The following is a 20,384-nucleotide window of genomic DNA, read 5'->3' on the forward strand; positions in this document are numbered from 1 at the left end:
AGATCAACCCCCAAAATCATTGTCATCAAACATTTGTACATTAATTGTGACTGTAGAAAGAGCCTTTGCCAATGTCAGATACTCACCTCAGACATATTGAGTCTTACATGACCCTCACAAATCTGAAGTGAAATCATTATATACAAGAAGAGATTTTTGATTATTCTTTTTCATCCAGTAATTGCTCTCAATCACCAAAAATATTTTCACAGTATCATATAACTGCTAAAGCCTCTTTCTTGATGATTGCTAACCATGTTCTGACATTCAATAATGCCCTTGAAGTGTAATGTATATAGATCCTGGCTGTCACTGAAAAAGAATCACCTCAATACCTGTAGCTGAGGCATCAGTTGCAATAATTGTGGAAAACAGTAATGGAGGTTAGCATATCTTATGGAGGTTCGCATATCTTAACATTCTGATAGGTCTTCTGTTACAATTGCAGCTCAATATGAAGATTGTGACTTCCTTAAGAGAATTTTCAGGGGTTTGGTAATAGAGTCAAGGTGTGGTTAAAAATCTGGCCAACAGATTCACCCTGCCCAGAAACCATTGGAGATCATGAACCAATGTTGGAACTGGGAGTCTTTGACTGCTTTAGTTTTCTGTGGATCAGCCTCCATCCCATCATTACTTACAATGTGATCTAAGAAACCAATGGAATCCCTAGAAAATTCACAATTATCATTCAGCATAAGGCTGCTTCATGTATATATTTCAAGACATTATGCTGTCTCCAGCCATGGAACTGAACTGTTTGAACATGTATCAGGATATCACCAGCATAAGACACCATCTAACCCTTGTAAAATGTTGGGCATAGTACATTGGAAAACTTTGAGGCAGAAATGATACTGAAAGAGTGTCAACCAAAAGGGACAATGACAAGGAGTGAGGAGTCAAGATGTCCCAACTAGAAGGTCCTGCCAAAACTCACTATTGACATCCAGCTTTGGAAATATTTTACGGGTGGGAAGCATAGCCAGATTTTTATTAAGTATTGACCAAGGATGTATTTCTCTAGCAACATTGTGTGAGATCCACACAAATTCAAATGGAGTCACTGGGCTTGAGAACTGTGACCATACCTGAGCAACATTCTGTCACAGGGAAGATAACACCTATATTGTCCATTGTTGTTTCTCTACTTTTCCTGTTACTAGATGAGTGATCTTCCTAGGTGTAAAGATACATATAGTTTGACATCAGCTGTTTTAGTAACTTTGTATTGTGCTCAAAGACATTGTTTCAGTGTGCGTAACATGCCTTCTGACACAATGGAAAAAAATTGCTGGTTACTGATTAAGTGTATTTCTTCCTCATATACATGATCTTTGAATATCAATACAACATGTTGCTGAATAGGCTGGGGCTTTTATCCTTGGAGCATCAGACACTATGGGTGTCCTTATAGAGGTTTATAAAATCACAAGGTACACAGACAGGGTGAATAGCCAAGATCTTTTTCCCAGGGTGGAGGAGTCCAAAACTAGAGGGCATAGGTTTAAGGTGAAAGGGGAAAGATTAAAAAGGTACCTGAGGGGTACTTTTTTTCATGCACAAGGTGATGCATGTATGGAATGAGCTGGCAGAAAAAGTGGAGGAGACAGGTACAATTAAAAACATTTAAAAAGTATGTGGATAGCTATACGAGGACCAAACACTGGCAAATGGGACTAGATCAGATTAGGATGTCTGGTTGGCGTAGGTGCAGTCGGACTGAAGAGTCTGTTTCTGTCCTGGATGATTCTAAATTTTTATTTGTAGGTACAATACCTACAGCGACACAGTTTCAAATTTGCACAGTAACATCTTGACCTTAGCTGACTGTGGAGTATTATCCAAGGTAACTATGACATCGGTGCCCATATCCAGCTTAAATTTGGTTGCATGAGTATTTACATAGATTACTTCTGATGTATCTACATCAAGTGGCTAATTTTTCATCGGACCAGGTGTTATTCATTTTCCGTAACTATTTGCTCTTCATGTAAAGAGACAGGTTCCAATTATGTGAGCGATAATGGGAACTGCAGATGCTGGAGAATCCAAGATAAGAAAGTGTGGAGCTGGATGAACACAGCAGGCCAAGCAGCATCTCAGGAGCACAAAAGCTGACGTTTCGGGCCTAGACCTCTCTGAAGAAGGGTCTAGGCCTGAAACGTCAGCTTTTGTGCTCCTGAGATGCTGCTTGGCCTGCTGTGTTCATCCAGCTCCACACTTTCTTATATTAGGTTCCAATTATGTTCTGTTCCAAGGCATGAATATACCTAATGGCTTGAAAACAATGTGGTTTGTTGCTTGGTATACTCTTTAGACTAGCAGATCTTCAAGAAGTGACCTGTTTACCTACAATGAATACATTGTTGAAGTAAAGCTGGACAGTTTTTCTCTTCAGTGATGTGGTGTTTTAGAACCACACCTGTGATAAAATGTTGAAGCATTAAACTGTTTAGCATTTCACAGTTGAAGGTCTGTTTCCTCTGGTCAAACGGTCAATGTGCTTTAAGTAATAAACACTCCTTGTACAATGTTCTGCATTGAATAGGATTTTTACTGTAAAATACTTCTTGAACAATGTTCTAGGCACTTCATCCATCTCTGTTTGAACTGGTTACCATAGTTAGGTCCTCTTCCAACTGAAATTCAGTAACTGATTTATCTAAAAGACCAATGACAATTCTGTTGCCAATGCGTGCATTGTAAGTTTGCATAGATATACAGTTAAGATAGTAAATACAGGTTATTAATGAAACTATCTATAAATTCTCCTGGGAATTGGTATCGGCTGACGTGTGATTTTACCTGTGTTTTATTTGTTCTTGAAATGAAACGTTTGGTGGAGGAATTTCCAGGGTCCGATAGTTGCCCTGCTATCCTTTGACTTATCCACTGAGTGACCAGACAAAGATCCAGTGTGTTGAAAAAGGCTTTTATTACTTACTATAGCAAGGGACTTCAGAGTATCTAAACATGCCACGTTGAAGACCACAGACAAAGGATTACAGAGGCAGTCATAGTCTTGGATACAGTTGCATGGAATTAATTGTTTTTGACCAGTGAGTTATTTGTTCTTGATGTGAAGCATTGCTCAAAACATCTAATGTGGTTGTCAAATGTAACTTGTTTCTCATTATCTACATTACTACATAGGTAACTACATCAGATAATGTGTTATATGTTAAACTGTTCAGCATTTGATTTGGTGTCCAAATTTGTTCAAAATCATAGAAATGGTGGTTTCCACATTTGCTAATTTTGCTGTACTAGCAAATAAATCCGATAGTCTGAATTTCTCTAGTGGAAAAATTGGCATCAGTGAATTTTGGTGCATTGGCTGACTGCTGTTGGTCTATTTTTAAAAAAATTGGATGACTGTTGGGATTTTGATTTCCTTGTACTACATTCATTTCGTTGACTTCTTGTATTCATTATTTGATTTTTTTTGTTAATGTGCCATTTATTAATGAGATGTCCAATGGAGCTTCATTCAGTTTCTAAAAGGGGAAACCACCATTTCACTTTATTCCCTGTTTGATGAGCGCACAGAGTTTCCTGGAAATACATATTTTAAAATATATTCCTGAGACCTGATGTGTCAAAATAGAATGTTTACACAAATAGGTGTCTGTAGATTCTATTGTTACACTCCTGTAAATACTACTTCACATAGTTAGGAATAAGGGAATGGTAATTATCCAGAAAAATAATATTGTGAATATTTTAAAGGGCCTTAATACTTAATTTGAACTATTATTTAGATTTGTAGTCAGCTTTTGTCTCTTAAATAGTTTTAAGATATAACTAAATGAAGATTAGTTCATAACAAAACGTAACTATTTAATTACGTAAATCTAGCTTATCCGATATTTTGCTAAATGATGCCTTACTGTTTTGTTTTAACAAGAGCTTTGTTTTTTGTTCAGCGTAACTCTACAGCAGCTGCAAGAGTGAATATCAACATTACAGTCGATAGTTATACATCACTTATACAAGGTTGCATTCAGGCAAAATGCGTTTTGCTGTGCAGATGCAAACTCTGCAGTGCAGTTTGATGTGATCTCTTGTTACCACAAGCTGCTTTGACCAGTTACTTACAATGGTTAGGTGCCAAGTAACTGGTGTTTTCTTAAAGTACCTCCTGGGAACACTTTAAATTCAACTTTGCAAAGGGCTACCCAGTACCTTTGTGTAAGATTTCATTCCATAGGTGAACTCATACCTCCTGCCTAAATGGAAAAAATATGATGTCAAAGCTTATAGGCATAAGTCAAAATGCAAATGTTTATCAGTAATCACATGCAATTTTGCCTGACAGCAACTCGAGATGATGTTGTCTACTTTCGCCCTTTGGAGGTTTCTCCTCGCCTACAACTTTATTCCCTCCAGGATACTGAAGGTTGTAATGCAAAGTAGGTGAGTTTTAGAAAAACAATATTTAAGGTTGATCTTTGTTGGGCAATTTTGTTTTCCCCCTCATGCAGTTTCCTAATTGTTAATAATGGGATGTCTTGAAAGTGAAAAAAGGAACATTGGCTTTGCGCCAGATTGGCTTCATGTGAGAACAGCACTAGTTCTAAGGAGTGCTGTTATCAGGAGCTGCTAAAGGATGAGGACGAAAACAGTTTGAACTGTTCTCGTCGAACAGTTAGAACAACAAAAACAATACAAGAAGTCATTTAACAAAATTCACTTAAATATTTTGTCACCAATGATTCAATCCAAAATTGAATAAATAGTCCAGTTATTTCATATATTTAATCAATTTTTGAGGTGCATTATTGACTGAATGAACTTAATTTGTACAAGTAATAAATTGCAATACAGGAAATCAAGAACTGAAAACCTGAACTCTCTTTCTCTTGCCATAAATACACAGTAATCTGCCAAGTATGTTCTGAATTTTCTGTTGCTGTTTAAACCAAAATCAGTTTCATTAGCAACAAGTTTTCATTTGATTTTTTTTTCAGGGTGGGCAGGGGAAAGAGACAGGGAATCAGTGGACATCAACAAGGAGAGAGATAGTGCGTGCTTTAAGCTTTGAGTTAAATATAGCCTGCAGACCTCTGAATGAGTTGGTGCTTGTGAAAACAGGAGTTAGTGAAGCCTGGATGAAGAACATTGAGTAATCTGAACTCTGAGAATCAGGGTTGCAAACTTAAGTTTAGTGACTGGCTGGAGGAAAGACAGTTGGAATTGTGGCATGGCATTGAGTGGGAGAAGTAAACAATAGAGGGAAGCCTTCCACCAGTTTAAATGTCTCATTAACCACATTCAATGAAAGCTTTTCCTACTCCATTGTGGCAAGTGTAGGGATTACTCTGCTTCCTATTTATGCTTCTGAAATACAAGAAAATCACTTGACGGACCTTGTACAAATTTTACAACTGGAAGAGTGGACAAAAGCAGGACATCCCAGTATTATTTTTGACTATAGGATCCATCATAGCAGAGGCGAGATGTTAAATTTGCTACAGTAATGCAGATCAGTGAAGTGATGCATTCCATTTACTCAGTAAACCAGAGGAACCTTGCAAAAATATACTCCTTTGATATAAAGTAAAACAAATCTTTTCAAGCTTCTTTCAAGTTATTTGAGTGTTTTGAAAAATTAGGGAGTGCATATGGATTTTGACCTTAAAGCAAAATTCACATTAGAGTTATTCATCTCTGGACATTTCTTTAATTTTCCACATATATATTTCAGATTACAGGTACAGACATGACAAATGTCACCTGTAAAGGTGTATTTGGTAATAATGCATTCCCATTTCACAACCGGAAAACTTCAAAATGGAAGAATTATTGTTCCATTACACTGCAGAGTACTCCTACACGAAAGGTACAATATTAGATTTTTTTAAACACTAATCAATTTATCTCAGAGATAATGGGAACTGCAGATGCTGGAGAATCCGAGATAACGAAGTGTGGAGCTGGAGGAACACAGCGGGCCAAGCAGCATCTTAGGAGCACAAAAGCTGACATTTCGGGCCTAAACCCTTCATCCCGAAACGTCAGCTTTTATGCTCCTAAGATGCTGCTTGGCCTGCTGTGTTCATCCAGCTCCACATTTTGGTATCTCAATTTATCTGAGTTTGAAAGTACCATTCCCAGCTAGATACTATAGAGCCACAAAGTCAGTACAACACGGAAGGAGGTCATTCAGTCTTTCAATTCAATGCCCATGCTCTGCACAGCAATTCTGCCATTTTTTTGCACTATTCCCATTGCAAGTCTATTTTTGTTAATTGTTCATCCAGTTTTGTTTGAATTCATTAATCATCACTACTTCCACCTTCTCAGGAATGTGTTTGAGAGAGAAACTTTAAGAAAATGTTTGCAAGAGCACAATGGATTCATGGTGAATTCAAAAATGAAATAATTTGTGCATGTCATCACTTTGCTTCGCCATCCCCAAGCAAAGAGACAATCAATTATCTTTTGATTAAAAAAAGTCAATAACTCAAGTGTGATCAATAATATTTATGTTTAAGGTTCACAACACTGCTGCTGAATTAAACTACAACAGAAGCCTTGTGCCATTTGCATCAATAGGAAAGTGGCAAGTGAAAGCACTGATCATTTAATCAATCTTTCAACAACTCAAATCAGGAGAGGCTTATAGTTTCGAAAGATGAGTTTCTTTGATATGTTTGTAAGTAAAAAATGTTTTGATGGAAAGTAGCATCTTGATTAATATCCATCTTGTGCATCCAATGGAGACTGGTCTTACATATTTATTCTATATAAACAGGGCAAAAGCAGAAAAAAGTAAACAAAGATAACAAGGTCATTAAAAACATTACAGCTCTATTTATGCATATTGAGTTGCTGCAATTCCAAATCTGAATCAGGTTGGATCAAGAATTCCAGTCTCACAATAACCTAGATTATCTTTCGAATGATATTTGACCTGTTGTCCTTTAGCACTGTTTTCTTTCTTATTACCACCTTTTATAATCACTGTTTTACTGAGTCATTTTTAACATTCCTGCTTCTGGATAGGACAAAAGCACAGAAGAATCTGCAAGTGAACATTCTGAATGGAAAGGGAAGGTAGCTATTTAGATATTTCACTAAGTGTACAGTGGTATTTATATAAAAAAAGTTGATCAACATCTGACCACTTCCTCCAAACACACCATTTAATTATATCATTTCTCGAGATCATTTAGGTCTAAGTCTTGTCGACCTTAGATCAGTTCACAGTAAAATATTCAAAGTTGCTTCAGAAGAATATTATAAAACAAAGTTGACTTAAAACTGCGTGTGTCTAACAGGTCAACGTTAAAAGAGTAGAGTAATCTCAGCAAGTGATGGGCTTGAAGAAGTTCAAGAATAGATGGTAAAACCAGTGAGAAATTCCAATTCAACAATGAAAAATTTAAAAATGGAAACAATTGTGGATTGACAGCCATTACAGGTCATTTAAACTAATGCATTTTTAAAAATTCATTCATAGGATGTGGGCATTGCTGACTGGGCCAGTATTTATTGCCTTTGAGGTGGTGAGCTGCATTTAAGAATAGAGCTCAGGACCACTGATGTAGGTATTATGTTGGGAAGGCAGTTCTAAGATTTTGACCCAGTGAAACTTAAGGAATGACAATATATTTCCAAGCTGGAATGGAGAAAAAGCTTTGATCAAATTTGCATGTGGTAGTAAGTCCCATATATTTACTACCCTTGTCCTTCTAGATGGAAATGATCATGGGTTTGTAAAGTGCTGCCCAAGGACCCTTGCTGGATTTCAGTAGTGCATTTTGTGGATGTTATACACTGCTGCAACTGAGCGCAGTGGAAGGAATGAATCTTTTGTTGAGCTTGTGCCAATCAAGTGGGCTTTATCCTGAACTAACAAGTTTCTTGGGTTTCCTCAGTCCATCTGCTGCGGAAACCCATTGTTATCTCCAACACAATTATTACAATGTTGTCCTGGCTGCTCCCATCTTCCACCCATTCCAAACTTCTGCTGCTGACATCTTAACTCATTTCAAATTTATTCAACACACCACTCGACTTCTGCTAATCACCCCACTAATGATAACAATTTTAAATCCTCATCTGATGTTAAAATCTATGTTCTTACCTCTTCCCTATCAATGTTGATGGCTGGAGGAGGCAATCTACTACCAGTACTTAGAGTCACATTGGACTCAATTCTGTTTCTCCCTCCCCATACAGCCAAATCTGAATTTCCCCAGTACTACTTTTAAATCTACCATGTATGTATTCCTCCAATTTTGTTCTTTCACATTCTTGCAATTTTAAATATCTATATCATTAGCAAACACATTTTTAGTGGTCTTAGCCTGAAACTCTGCATTCCCTCTGAAAACCTTCGTCTCCCTTTTAAGCGATGTTCCTAAAATTCTCTCTCTAATCATGCTACTGATCATCTGTCCTGATTTTCCTTCAAGCTTAGAGTTCAACCCAATTTTTTTTTAAAAAATCTGATTTAAAAATAAAATTCTGAGGAAACTTTGATGTAGAGATAGTTACAGAGTCAATGTTTCGAGTTCAACATGACCCAGTCACACTCGAAACGTTTCGTTTCTCTCTCCACTGTCGCTACCAGACCTATTGAGTTTCTCCAACATTTTGTTCATCTTTCAGTTTTCCAGCATCCACAACATCTTGTGTTTTAGTGTCAAAAATGTCTCATTGATATAACTCAGTAAGCATGTCTTACGATATTAAAAGGCAACTGTCATTAAAGTTTATTTTTAAACTTTGCAACGCGAGTTTATGCGTAGAAAAAAATTCCTACACAACTGTTGGCTTCATTGGACAAATACATCCTTTGAAATCAGTTGAATGAAATCACCAAATTAAAAACTCATGTCGTTGCTCCTACATTATACTTGCTACACAATAACGGGTCCTAATTAAGAAACTACAAAAGTAAATAAATACACGATTTACCCTTGAACAAGGCAGATGCAGAATTTCTCAGTAGTTCATAACAAGAGTCGACAACAAACTTCAGTTAAAGACAATGAACTGGAATACAAAAAAAAAGTTTAATCGACTAACATTGAGTCTGTTGCCGTGTGTGTCTGTCTGTCGGGGGGTGGGGGAGGGGGCAGCATTTAATCTTTTCTCTTTAAGCAGTGCGCCGACAAGAAATCATTTCCTCCGCAGACACGGGCGGGACGTTCCCTTTAAGAGTGCATGTACCTTCTCGTGAATGTTGCTCCAAAGAAAGGTCGCATCTAGCGCCCACACACGGGACATAACCACATCTAATAGGGTTTTAGACTGAAAGAGTGTGAGAAAGCAGGGCTACCATTCACCAAGGACCGCTATATATCTGCATGAAAGCGATTCTATTTTTCTTACAATTGAACTCCACCAATCCCTTTAATTTTTTTCCGCCATGATTTCTTAAAGGGGACGGCAATAAAAGGCGCCATTTGGCCCACTTCGGGATACCGTCGTCCGAAATAAAATCACTTTCTGCATACCACACGATTTATCGGCATCAACTCTTCACAAAAACATAAGTACATAAAATTGAAGGAGACGGTTTGAAGAGGAAATAACTCCGAGCAACGACACCTACCCTCTTCACTCATCGGCGTCCCGGCGCCGAATGAGTTTGTTCTCCGAAAGGCGTGCGGACTAACAAGCGCGTGGCGGGGGCTTGGCTGTGGGGGGGGAGGGGAAATGCGAGCTCGCGCCGTCCGCCAAGGAATCCTACCGCGCGCGAGCACGGGGGTGCCGGCCACCGTCAACCACGCCTGCGCAATAGCGCGCAGCCTCCGGTCGGCGGCATCCGCTGCATTTTTCCCTCTGCTGCGCTTGCGTGCTCCCAGTCAGCGAGCAACAGGGACAGCGCCTGCGCACAGGCCCAGTCGGTTTTCCTTACCCGGACACCGCCGGCTCTGCATTCATGCGCACAGTCACTTGTCCGGTCGATGGGGGAGGGAAATGGCCGGCTGCCGGCACATTGCGCATGTGGGGAGGCTGAGTCGACCTGTCTGGGTTGCGGGCTGCACTCCGCGCATGCGCCTCGGCTCTAGTTTCTCCAACTCGTCGGTGTGCGCGTTGTTGTCCGCGCGTTCACGCACCCCCCCATCTCCTGCGCGTGGGATTGTGGGTGCTCGGGTTGCCCGCCGAGGCGCGCGCGCGGATCGAAGGTAAGGCACCGACTGGAACCATCGAGGGTTAAAAAATTTAAACCGCGACCGTTAACCAAAAGGGAAAAAAAAATTTCCTCAGAGCGGCCTGCAAAATATAAAAGAAGCAGCATTTTAACCCTGTAACAGCCACGGGAGCTTGTTGTTAACCATCTCCATGTCTCTCTCAGCACACAGGTTCGGCGAAGAGCAGGAGGAGGAGGGCGACAGAAGAGACATCTTTTTTAAAGCGTTGAGAGTGAACATATAAAATACACACGTGTACATTTCCTTTTTTATTATTTTTTAAAACCTGTCTATGCACGTCAAACATCTATGAGTTATCGATCATGTCGGTGAGGGAGACGTTCAACCCGGAGAGCTATGAGTTGGATAAAAATTTCCGCCTGACCCGCTTTGCCGAGCTGAAGGGAACGGGGTGCAAAGTGCCGCAGGATGTCCTGCTCAAGCTGCTGGAGGCCCTGCAGGAGAATCACTACCAGGAGGATGAGCAGTTCCTGGGGGCAGTCATGCCCCGTCTGGGTGAGCCTGCCTGCAACCTTTGCGGGGATACCGATCTTGTGCATTGCAACTTGTATTATTTCTATTGCACATTGCATACTCTTTCATCCGTCAACCCCTCGCTTCCACTATCACCCCAGTTCTGGACTTGCAAAGAGAAAAAAATGGGAGTGAAAAGTAAACTTCGGCCACCCCCGTTCCCCCTTACTTTAATGATCTCTTCAGCCCTGGATTTGTGAAAAGCGAACTTCAGATGTTCTTCCCACCCCTTCATTTTAACTGAGCCTAGTTTTGACTTTGCAAACGAAAAAACTGGGAATGAAAATTGAACTCTAACTGTGCGCTCCCCTTCCCTCTTGTTTTAAATCGCCCTAACTCTGGCTTTACAAAACAAGAGTGAATTTGTAACTTCTCCCTTTTTTCCTTGCTTTGACTATCGTCCCAGCTTTGGCTTTGCAAATCAAAAACGTGAAAAGTGAACTCCAGCCGCCCCCTTTACCTTGCTGTCATTATCACCAGTTCTAGCTATTGCAAAAAGCTTGAGGTGAAAAGTTAACTCAACTGCTTCACCCCCACCTCATTGCTTAAAATTTTCTTTTTCCATTTTTCTCTTGAATTCCAATGATTTTGCCCTAGTTCATCTATTCTTTCACTGTTCAAATCTTGCATACTTTTGACTAACTGAGGGCTTTTTAAAATGGTGATAAAACCTTGTTTCTGTGTTCAGTGTGTGTATGCCTTTTTAAGAAATTGTACAGTAGTGAAATTTGTTAACCCTTCAAAACCCTTGTAGCAAATAGATGTGATGTATGTTTTGAAGAAGCTATATTATGGTACAGTCAGTGTTTGAAGGTTGAATTTGTTTTGATGAAGTGATTAAGTGAAACAATTGTTAATCCTTTGCATATTTGGCAAACGAAAATGGTGTGTGCTATTCATGTATGTTCACATGAAGAATGGGCGTGATTACATTAAAAACAGAAGGTGAGAGAGACTTTGAACATGTGCCTGGTTAAAGTATCATGAGGTGCAGAAAATATTCAGCAATTTGAGTGTACTGTAGGGAACTAGAATATAGGGGATGAAGGAAAAAAGTTGTACTTATATTGTGCGTTTTCATGTCCACAGTCTCAAAGTGCTTTGCAATCAGTGGAGTACATTTGAAATGTAGTCAGTGTTGTAATGTGGCAAATAGAGGTGCCCCCTCCCAACATTACATGTCAATGAGCACTTGATCTGGTTTTGAAATGTTGATTGAGGTATAAGTATTGCCCAGGATACAAGTGAGAACTCCCTTGCTTTTTATGCTATAGATTTGTAAAGCTCTGTTTTATCTCCATCTGAGTTAGTGTTTTATTCTGAGCAACACCCTTTAGGATGGATATGTTGTCCTTGAAGATGGTTTTACCCGAATGACACTGGGATTTGAACAGATTGAGACAAAACTACCAAAAATGAGCTTTTATTTCCTGAAATTTGGAAGTTTGAGCAATGAATTAATCTAGGTTTTCAAAATATTAAGGGAGTTGAAAGCTAGGTAGGAAGTATTTCTGCAGGTTGGACAATCTCAAATTGTGACTATAGAGTTGGACCTTTGAGGATTTATATGCAAAAATTGTAGGACATGTGAAACTTTCTTCTGCCAAGCAACAGTTGATGCAAAATCCATTTAATTTAAATCTAGATATTTAGATTTTGTTAATCGAAGGGATGTGAGCAAATAGTCTGCACGGAGTTAAGCCACAGACCAGCCATGGTCTCGTTGGATCCTGGAACAGGTTCAAGGAGCTAAGTAGCCTTTTCTTGTTCGTGTAACCAAAGTGTGATGTTGGATGAGCACAGCAGGCCAAGCAGCATCTCAGGAGCACAAAAGCTGACATTTTGGGCCTAGACCCTTCATCAGAGAGGGTTCTGGAATAAATTGGGAGAGATAGGGAATAAATAGGAGGAGGCGGACTGAAGATGGAGAGAGAAGAAGATAGGTGGAGAGGAGAGTAGAGGTGGGGAGGGAATAGGTCAGTCCAGGGAAGACGGACAGGTCAAGGAGGTGGGATGAGGTTAGTAGGTAGGAAATGGAGGTGCGGCTTGAGGTGGGAGGAAGGGATGGGTGGGAGGAAGAACAGGTTAGGGAGGCAGAGACAGGCTGGGCTGGTTTTGGGATGCAGTAGGGGGAAGTGGACAAACTGGGTTGGTTTTGGGATGCAGTGGGGGAAGGGGAGATTTTGAAGGTTGTGAAGTCCACATTGATACCATTGGGCTGCAGGGTTCCCAAGCGGAATATGAGTTGCTGTTACTGCAACCTTCAGGTGGCTTCATTGTGGCACTGCAGGAGTCCCATGATGGACATGTTGTCTGAGGAATTGGATGGGGAGTTAAAATGGTTCACAACTGGGAGGTGCGGTTGTTTATTGCGAACCGAGCAGAGGTGTTCTGCAAAGCGGTCCCCAGGTCTTCGCTTGGTTTCCCCAATGTAGAGGAAGCCACACCGGGTACAATGGATACAGTATACCACATTGGCAGATGCGCAGGTGAACATCTGCTTAATATGAAAGGTCATCTTGGGGCCTGGGATGGGGCTGAGGGAGGAGGTGTGGGGCAAGTGTAGCATTTCCTGCGGTTGCAGGGGAAGGTGCCGGGCGTGGTGGGGTTGGAGGGGAGTGTGGAGCGAACAAGGGAGTCATAGAGAGAGTGGTCTCTCCGGAAGGCAGACAAGGGTGGAGATGGAAAAAGGATGGAAAGATGCTTCAAGGACCGCAACTTTTCCCCCCCGCAGTGGTCGAGAATGCCCTTGACCGCGTCTCCCACATTTCCCGCAACACACCCCGCCCCCACCACAACTGCCCCAAGAGGATCCCCCTCGTTCTCACACACCACCCCACCAACCTCCGGATACAACGCATCATCCTCCGACACTTCCGCCATCTACAATCCGACCCCACCACCCAAGACATTTTTCCAACATCACCCTTGTCTGCCTTCCGGAGAGACCACTCTCTCCGTGACTCCCTTGTTCACTCCACGCTCCCCTCCAACCCCACCACACCCGGCACCTTTCCCTGCAACCGCAGGAAGTGCTACACTTTCCCCCACACCTCCTCCCTCACCCTCATCCCAGGCCCGAAGATGACTTTCCATATTAAGCAGAGGTTCACCTGCACATCTGCCAATGTGGTATACTGTATCCATTGTACTCGGTGTGGCTACCTCTACATTGGGGAAACCAAGCGGAGTCTTGGGGACCGCTTTGCAGAACACCTCTGCTCGGTTTGCAATAAACAACTGCACCTCCCTGGTGCAAACCATTTTAACTCCCCCTCCGATTCCTCAGACAACATGTCTATCATGGGCCTCCTGCAATGCCACAATGATGCCACCCGAATGTTGCAGGAACAGGAACTCATATTCCGCTTGGGAACCCTGCAGCCCAATGGTATCAATGCGGACTTCACAAGCTTCAAAATCTCCCCTCCTCCCACTGCATCCCAAAACCAGCCCAGCTCGTGCCCTCCCCCCACTGCATCCCAAAACCAGTCCAGCCTGTCTCCGCCTCCCTAACCTGTTCTTCCTCTCACCCATCCCTTCCTCCCACCTCAAGCCGCACCTCCATTTCCTACCTACTAACCTCATCCCACCTCCTTGACCTGTCCGTCTTCCCTGGACTGAACTATCCCCTCCCCACCTCTACTCTCCTCTCCACCTATCTTCTTTTCTCTCCATCTTCGGTCCGCCTCCCCCTCTATCCCTATTTATTCCAGACCCTCTCCCCATGCCCCTCTCTGATGAAGGGTCTAGGCCCGAAATGTCAGCTTTTGTGCTCCTGAGATGCTGCTTGGCCTGTTGTGTTCATCCAGCTCCACACTTTGTTATCTTGGATTCTCCAGCATCTGCCGTTCCCATTATCACATGCCCCTTCAGAAAGTTGCTTTACTAGTTAGTACAAATCTAAAATACTGTATATGCTGCAAATTTGAAATAAAAAATTAAAATACTTGGCAGGTCAGGCAGTATCTGCAGTGAGAGAAGCAAAGTTAGCATTCTTAGATTGAAAATCTGATGTATTTTGTGAACCTGAAACATTCATTCAGTATTTCTCCACTAATGCCAAACCTCCTGAATGCTTTGAGCATTTTCCATTTTCATTGCTTTGCTAAGGTTTTGGTACTGGGGAACTTAAATATTCTTGTTCTGTGTTTGAAATAAATAGTACCAAGTGCTGCTGTTAATTCCATAGAATTGGTTTTGAAGAAGTATCAAATACCTGCTGTAAAAATGTTAAAATTACAACTTCAAGACATAGTCTCTTGTCTCATTTGTTATTGTACTGTCTTTGTGTCTTGCAATTTGCTTATTTTTTTAAATTGGTAATACTAATTTTTTGTGTGAATTTCTACACACTTATTGTAAGCCTTTGAAGCTGGCTCATTGAAACTTGACCTAGATAACAAAGTGTGAAGCTGGATGAACACAGCAGGCCAAGCAGCATCTTAGGAGCACAAAAGCTGACGTTTTGGGATGAAGGGCCTAGACCCTTCATCAGAAGTCTAGGCCCGAAACGTCAGCTTTTGTGCTCCTAAGTTGCTACTTGGCCTGCTGTGGTCATCCAGCTTCACACTTTGTTATCTCGCATTCTCCAGCATCTGCAGTTCACATTATCTCTGAAACTTGACCTAATCAAGCCATATAGCAACCAGGTTCCTGAGCTTTTCTTTCAGATAAGTGCAAAGTGACTGATTTACACTGCTGTAATTAGAAAACCTTCACTGGATTGGCATGATGCAATACATGACAGTCTGTCAGTGTCTTGATCAATTATCTCACATTTTGCTGTTACATCCTTCATCATATAGCAATGCCTCTTTGACCAAATTAACCATCTTAAAAATTGCTGTGATCCCTTTTGAAATCATTATGAATCGATCCATTTCATTTCTGGCAGACTTTCCAAGTGTCCAATTTGAACCTTTTTCATTTTTATCTAGACTTTTTCAGGCTTCCTCCTTCTCATCACAGTCCTAACCAGTTTTATCTAAGGCATTTCATATTTGCAACCTGGGAGGTCAACCTTCCTTGCTGGGCACTGCAGCAAGAACAAAAACAGAAATTGCTGGATAACATTGAAGAGTCAGCAAACTCAAAACGTTAACTCTGCTTTCCTCTGCTGCTGCCAGATCCGCTGAGTGTTTCCAGCATTTTCTGTTTTTGTTTTAGATCTCCAGCATCTTCAGTTCTTTCTTTCATTTTAGTGAAGCAAGAACATTGTTCTGCTAATGTCATTTGTCTTAGACTGATGAGTTGTGCCAATTGTGAGCAGTTTGATGAGAGAAGAGAATACAGGAGGTGATTTTTCCATTGTCTTTTGTATGTGTGCGAAAAGAAAAACTTCCCAGAAAGATTCTCTTCCTTTTAAACAGCCATTGTCATTTGAGGGTTTAGCTGTTCTACTATCATTGAAACTTTTCTGGTTTTGCCATTAGCCATGACACCCACCCCCGAGAAAAATCCTTCGTCAGTTTGCATTAGGGCAATCATCCACTGAGGTTTCAAGTTGCACTGCTATCCTTGAATGCTGCCCCACAATTTTTGCAGCACCACTTTGTATCCAAGGTAATATTTGAGATCTTAAGAAATGGATTGAAAACCAACCAAACTAGTGCATAGGCTGTGATCAGTCCACTTTTATGAAAGGTTGTGTGGAGCTAGTGATGCTGTAGCTGTAATGAGAATGTTTGATTCAAAATACTGTCATCACATGATCCAAGATACTATAAAAAGTGTTGTTTAGCCAAAGAAGTAAAGAATAACAGCAGAAATGTACACCTGCTTTGTGGATTATGAAAAACTGGGTGAACTGACAAAACCGGCTGAGGGCAATCTTGAGTTGATTGAAGGCAAAGAATGATCATCTGTGGAAGGCTGGTACAAACAGCAGTGTCGGTGAAATTAAACCTCGTGTAATTAAGAGTAAAGTGAAAGGAGACAGTTAATGATCACCATCTATGTGAAGCCATGATTTTTTTTTTAAAAAGTAGATTGAGTATAGAAAAGTGTAGAAGTAGGATGTCATTTCATGTGATTTGCAGATGACTGGTTCCTGGTGGCTTGCAGAGTAGAAGGTCTCCAGTTACCAACAAGAAGGAGGAGTGAAGTGATGCAAGTTTATGGAATAGAAATGAATGTAAAGTAAGAAACATGGAGAAAATGATATACATAGGAAAAGCAGCAGACTATTCAGCTCTTCAAACCTGTTCTGCCATTCATTGAGATCATGGCTGATCTGCTTTTGTCACGAATCTCTTAATACTTACACTTTTAAAACAAAATATCTACTTCAGATTTAAAATTAACAGCTGAACTAACACCCACTGTTGTTTGTGGAAGAGTGCTGTAAACTCTACCACCCTCCATTTGTAGAAGTGGTTCCTAATATCTCTTCTGAGCAGTCTGGCCCTAATGCTCAGACTATGGCCCCTAGACCTACTGTCTCCAACCCTGTCTTTTCCTGGTAATATCTTGAAGACTTTGATCAGATCACTCTTTAGCCTTCTAAATTCTAGATCAAATAGGCCTTAATCGCAGAAACCCATGAATCAGTGCTGTTTAGGTCCCAATGATTGGTGAACATCTGGAGCAGACTTCATAATGTAAGGACCTGTGAAGCAACTTGTCATATGAAGGTTACTGCCATAAATAAATCAGCAATAGAGTAGCAATGGCAATGATCAAGTATAAAGAATTGCTCAGGGAATGAATAGAGATCCAAAGAAAAGAATACTCAAGCTTGACATTGGAAGTGCTTTGTCGAGCTTAAACATGACATTGACTGTGAAACGTGGACTAGAAAACTGTGAAATCTGCTTCTGGAGAAGCATGGAAATGGTCAGCTAGAGAGAGTTTGAGCAATGAAGAGGTTCTCAGGATGGTGAATCATACAGACATGAATTAGGAGCAGAGTGGGCCACTTAGCCCCTTGAACTTGCTCTGCCATTCAATACGATCATGGTTGATCTGATTGCAAGCTTAAAACTGCATTTTTTTAGATTCCCATTAATAACTTGATGAACTTCTAAGATTTCGTATTTTTAATAGATGCTTAAATGGCATTTTTATAGCAATCACAGTGCCTTATGTAACTGGAGTGGTGGACTTGTTAAATATTGATACATAATTCTTTTTGTATTTGATCTTCATATAAGTATAAAGTTATGGGAGTTGGGGCAAAATGGAAAAACATTCACAGCTTTAGTTTAGGGCAAATTAGTGAGTTTGTTTACTCTTAATTAGGTAACTGTGATAGAACTGTTTCATTCTAGGCAAATAATTCAGAAAATTGGATTTTTTTGTGAGATTCTCTTTTGATCCATTACTTGTAACTTTAGTTTGCTGTTTTCCTCTTCCCTCATTAATTTTTCTCTTTGTACTTCTGGTCTTTGAGATTCTGTATAATTATCTTGCAAAATTAAAATTTTAAAAGAAGCAAAATGAATTATTAAAAAGCAGGCAAGATATTTCAATATAACATGACAAATTTATATTGAAGCTTGAGAGTGAGTGTGGATTTGCTTTTAGGCTGCACTTATAGAATCCCAGAATTGTTAAATTAGAGGACGAGGAGGAGGAGGAGAATATTTGGCCCATTGTGTCTGCACTGGCTCTTCAAATGAGCAGTGTAGTTAATTCTATTCTCCCAGATTCTCCCTGCAGCCCTGCGCATTGTTACTTTCAGATAACAGTCAAATTCTCTTTTGAATGCTTCACTTGAACCTGTATCCACCACACATTCGGGCGGTGCATTCCGGACCTTAGCTACTCAGTGCATGAAAGGTTTCTTCAAATGTTTTGTTTGCTGCTTTTGCCAAGTTACTTTTAATCTGTGCACAATTGTTCTTTAAACTTTTCATGAGTGAGAGCAGTTTCGCCATGTCTATTGTGTCCAGGCCACTCAGATTTTGAATCCCCCTGTCAAGTTTCCTCTCAGCCTTGTTTCCTTGCCTATATACTGCCTTACCAATGTGGATTTTATATCTAATAAAATCGTATAAATTTAAAATGCAATCTTTTAAGAAGCAATCTCGCAAATTGGCCCAAGATGTGGTTAGTCTTTTTAACACCTGTGAGTAACTTCAGTTCTTATATTATCACTGACTTATGTCATCACACTGTATCATACTTGCCATATTAAATTTGTAAAGTATTCCACTAGCTATTCCTCAGCATTTTCAAAAGTAAGTTTCATTTTATTAAGAGAATTGATTTAAGTATTATAATGTTTACCCAGCATGCTGGAGTTCCTGTACCTTAGTGTTGATTCACTTCGTTGTTTTGATGTGATGAATGAAGACTTGAGGACAGACAGGAGGACAATGATGTTGCAAAACTCTGGAAGAAATGTTGATATCTAGGAAAGAACTTAGAGAATGTTTACAATTTGTGTTTTTTATTTTCTCAATTGTTTACTAATGGGTCGTCTCTATCCTTTTAGATTTTTAATCTCTCCATGAATTGACCAACCTCTCCCTGTCTTCGCCTGCAAGTTTTGAACCAATACTTTACATTTGCAAGTTGGTTCCTTTTATAGTTTTATTTTTATGTATCACCATATCTTTTCTAAGTACAGCACTGCTTAATCATTCTTCCAATAATAAAAAGATCCTTCATTCATATATCAATTCATATAAAATATAATGGAATAGGTCCATGCACAGTGCGTGACTGAAGTTACATTTAATCTTGTTTTTGAAAATGCATTTTTTTTGGTATAATTTGACATAAATGACATGATGGAAGGACCAGCAGTAAACTTCAGGTTGCTGACAAGTCTGGTTAACGACCATGCTCTAGCAGTTACAGGAAGGCAAAATGTGCTTCAGTTTGTCCAAGAAACAGCTTTTTTGAACTGTGGCTTTCCTTTGCTTCTGGAATAGAACTTGACCCACAGGCTGACAGCTACAAAACAGAATCAAAATGAAAGTTGCATTTGCTTCACAGGTCTAATTTAGTGGCAAGTTGGTGAAACTGAATTCAAAAATATCTGTTAACTTGTGAACTAATGCTAGAAAATGGTCATGAAAACTGCTGGATTTTCTTTTTAGGGATAGTAACTTCCTGACCAACTTAAGTTACATTCTAGGCATTGTTTCTGTTATGTCAGCATACACAGGGCTGAATGATAAATACTGCCTTAACAATATTGCCCACATCCCAGAGACAAAAAATATAATTCAAATTAAAATACAAACCTTAAATTAAGGGCAGATAGTTCTGGGAAACAGCTAAGTGAAGGTGTTCTTCAGGAATTTTTCTTTGAGATAATATGTCTGCATTTGGACTAAAACAGTTATAATTAAGGAAAATCGTGTTATATCAATGCTGCAGTGATAGTCTAAGTGATTGCAAATTTAAATTCTTCAATGCTATGTTTGTATTCATTAATTCAATAAAATTGGATCTGTCCATCTGGCCACTAGGTGTTCTCTAGTTGCCAAAATTCAATTAGGAGCTTGAAGCTCCTTTTTGTATGTCTGAGACTTAATACAAAGTTGCATGCTCCAAATGGTGAAGTCTTTCCTGAATTCTTGCACAATCAAATGAAGCTATTCAAGTGTTTTGAATAGTTACTACTATTAATTTGCAGTTATAGTTCAGTCAGTCTTGATTGTTCCTCGAAGTGAATAGGCAATAGATGATCAAAACTTCATGCAAAATGCATGGCTGAAGTAACATTGGATGCCTTTTAAG

At 40.1% G+C, this 20,384-nt stretch overlaps 1 protein-coding gene and 1 long non-coding RNA gene across 4 annotated transcripts in view; one reads left to right on the forward strand and one right to left on the reverse strand.

Annotated features, from left to right (window-relative positions):
* Positions 1-2,919: 2,919 nt before the first annotated feature.
* Positions 2,920-9,805, reverse strand: LOC125463200 (uncharacterized). Its single transcript, XR_007249784.2, has 3 exons — positions 9,572-9,805; positions 8,932-9,009; positions 2,920-6,748 (listed from the first exon to the last, which is right to left on the reverse strand). It is a non-coding gene; the product is annotated as an uncharacterized LOC125463200 (long non-coding RNA).
* A 221-nt stretch (positions 9,806-10,026) lies between these two features.
* sephs1 (selenophosphate synthetase 1) overlaps positions 10,027-20,384 on the forward strand; it is a 61,509-nt gene continuing 51,151 nt past the window's right edge. The window contains exons 1-2 of one of the 3 annotated variants that reach the window (XM_048554097.2): positions 10,027-10,148; positions 10,319-10,670. In XM_048554097.2, coding sequence (XP_048410054.1) covers positions 10,478-10,670 — 193 coding nt within the window. In that variant the 5' untranslated portion in view covers positions 10,027-10,148; positions 10,319-10,477. The other 2 variants (XM_048554098.2, XM_048554099.2) reach the window with 2 other exon arrangements.

The sequence above is a fragment of the Stegostoma tigrinum genome, chromosome 25 (assembly GCF_030684315.1).
Source record: "Stegostoma tigrinum isolate sSteTig4 chromosome 25, sSteTig4.hap1, whole genome shotgun sequence".
Lineage (NCBI taxonomy): Eukaryota > Metazoa > Chordata > Chondrichthyes > Orectolobiformes > Stegostomatidae > Stegostoma > Stegostoma tigrinum.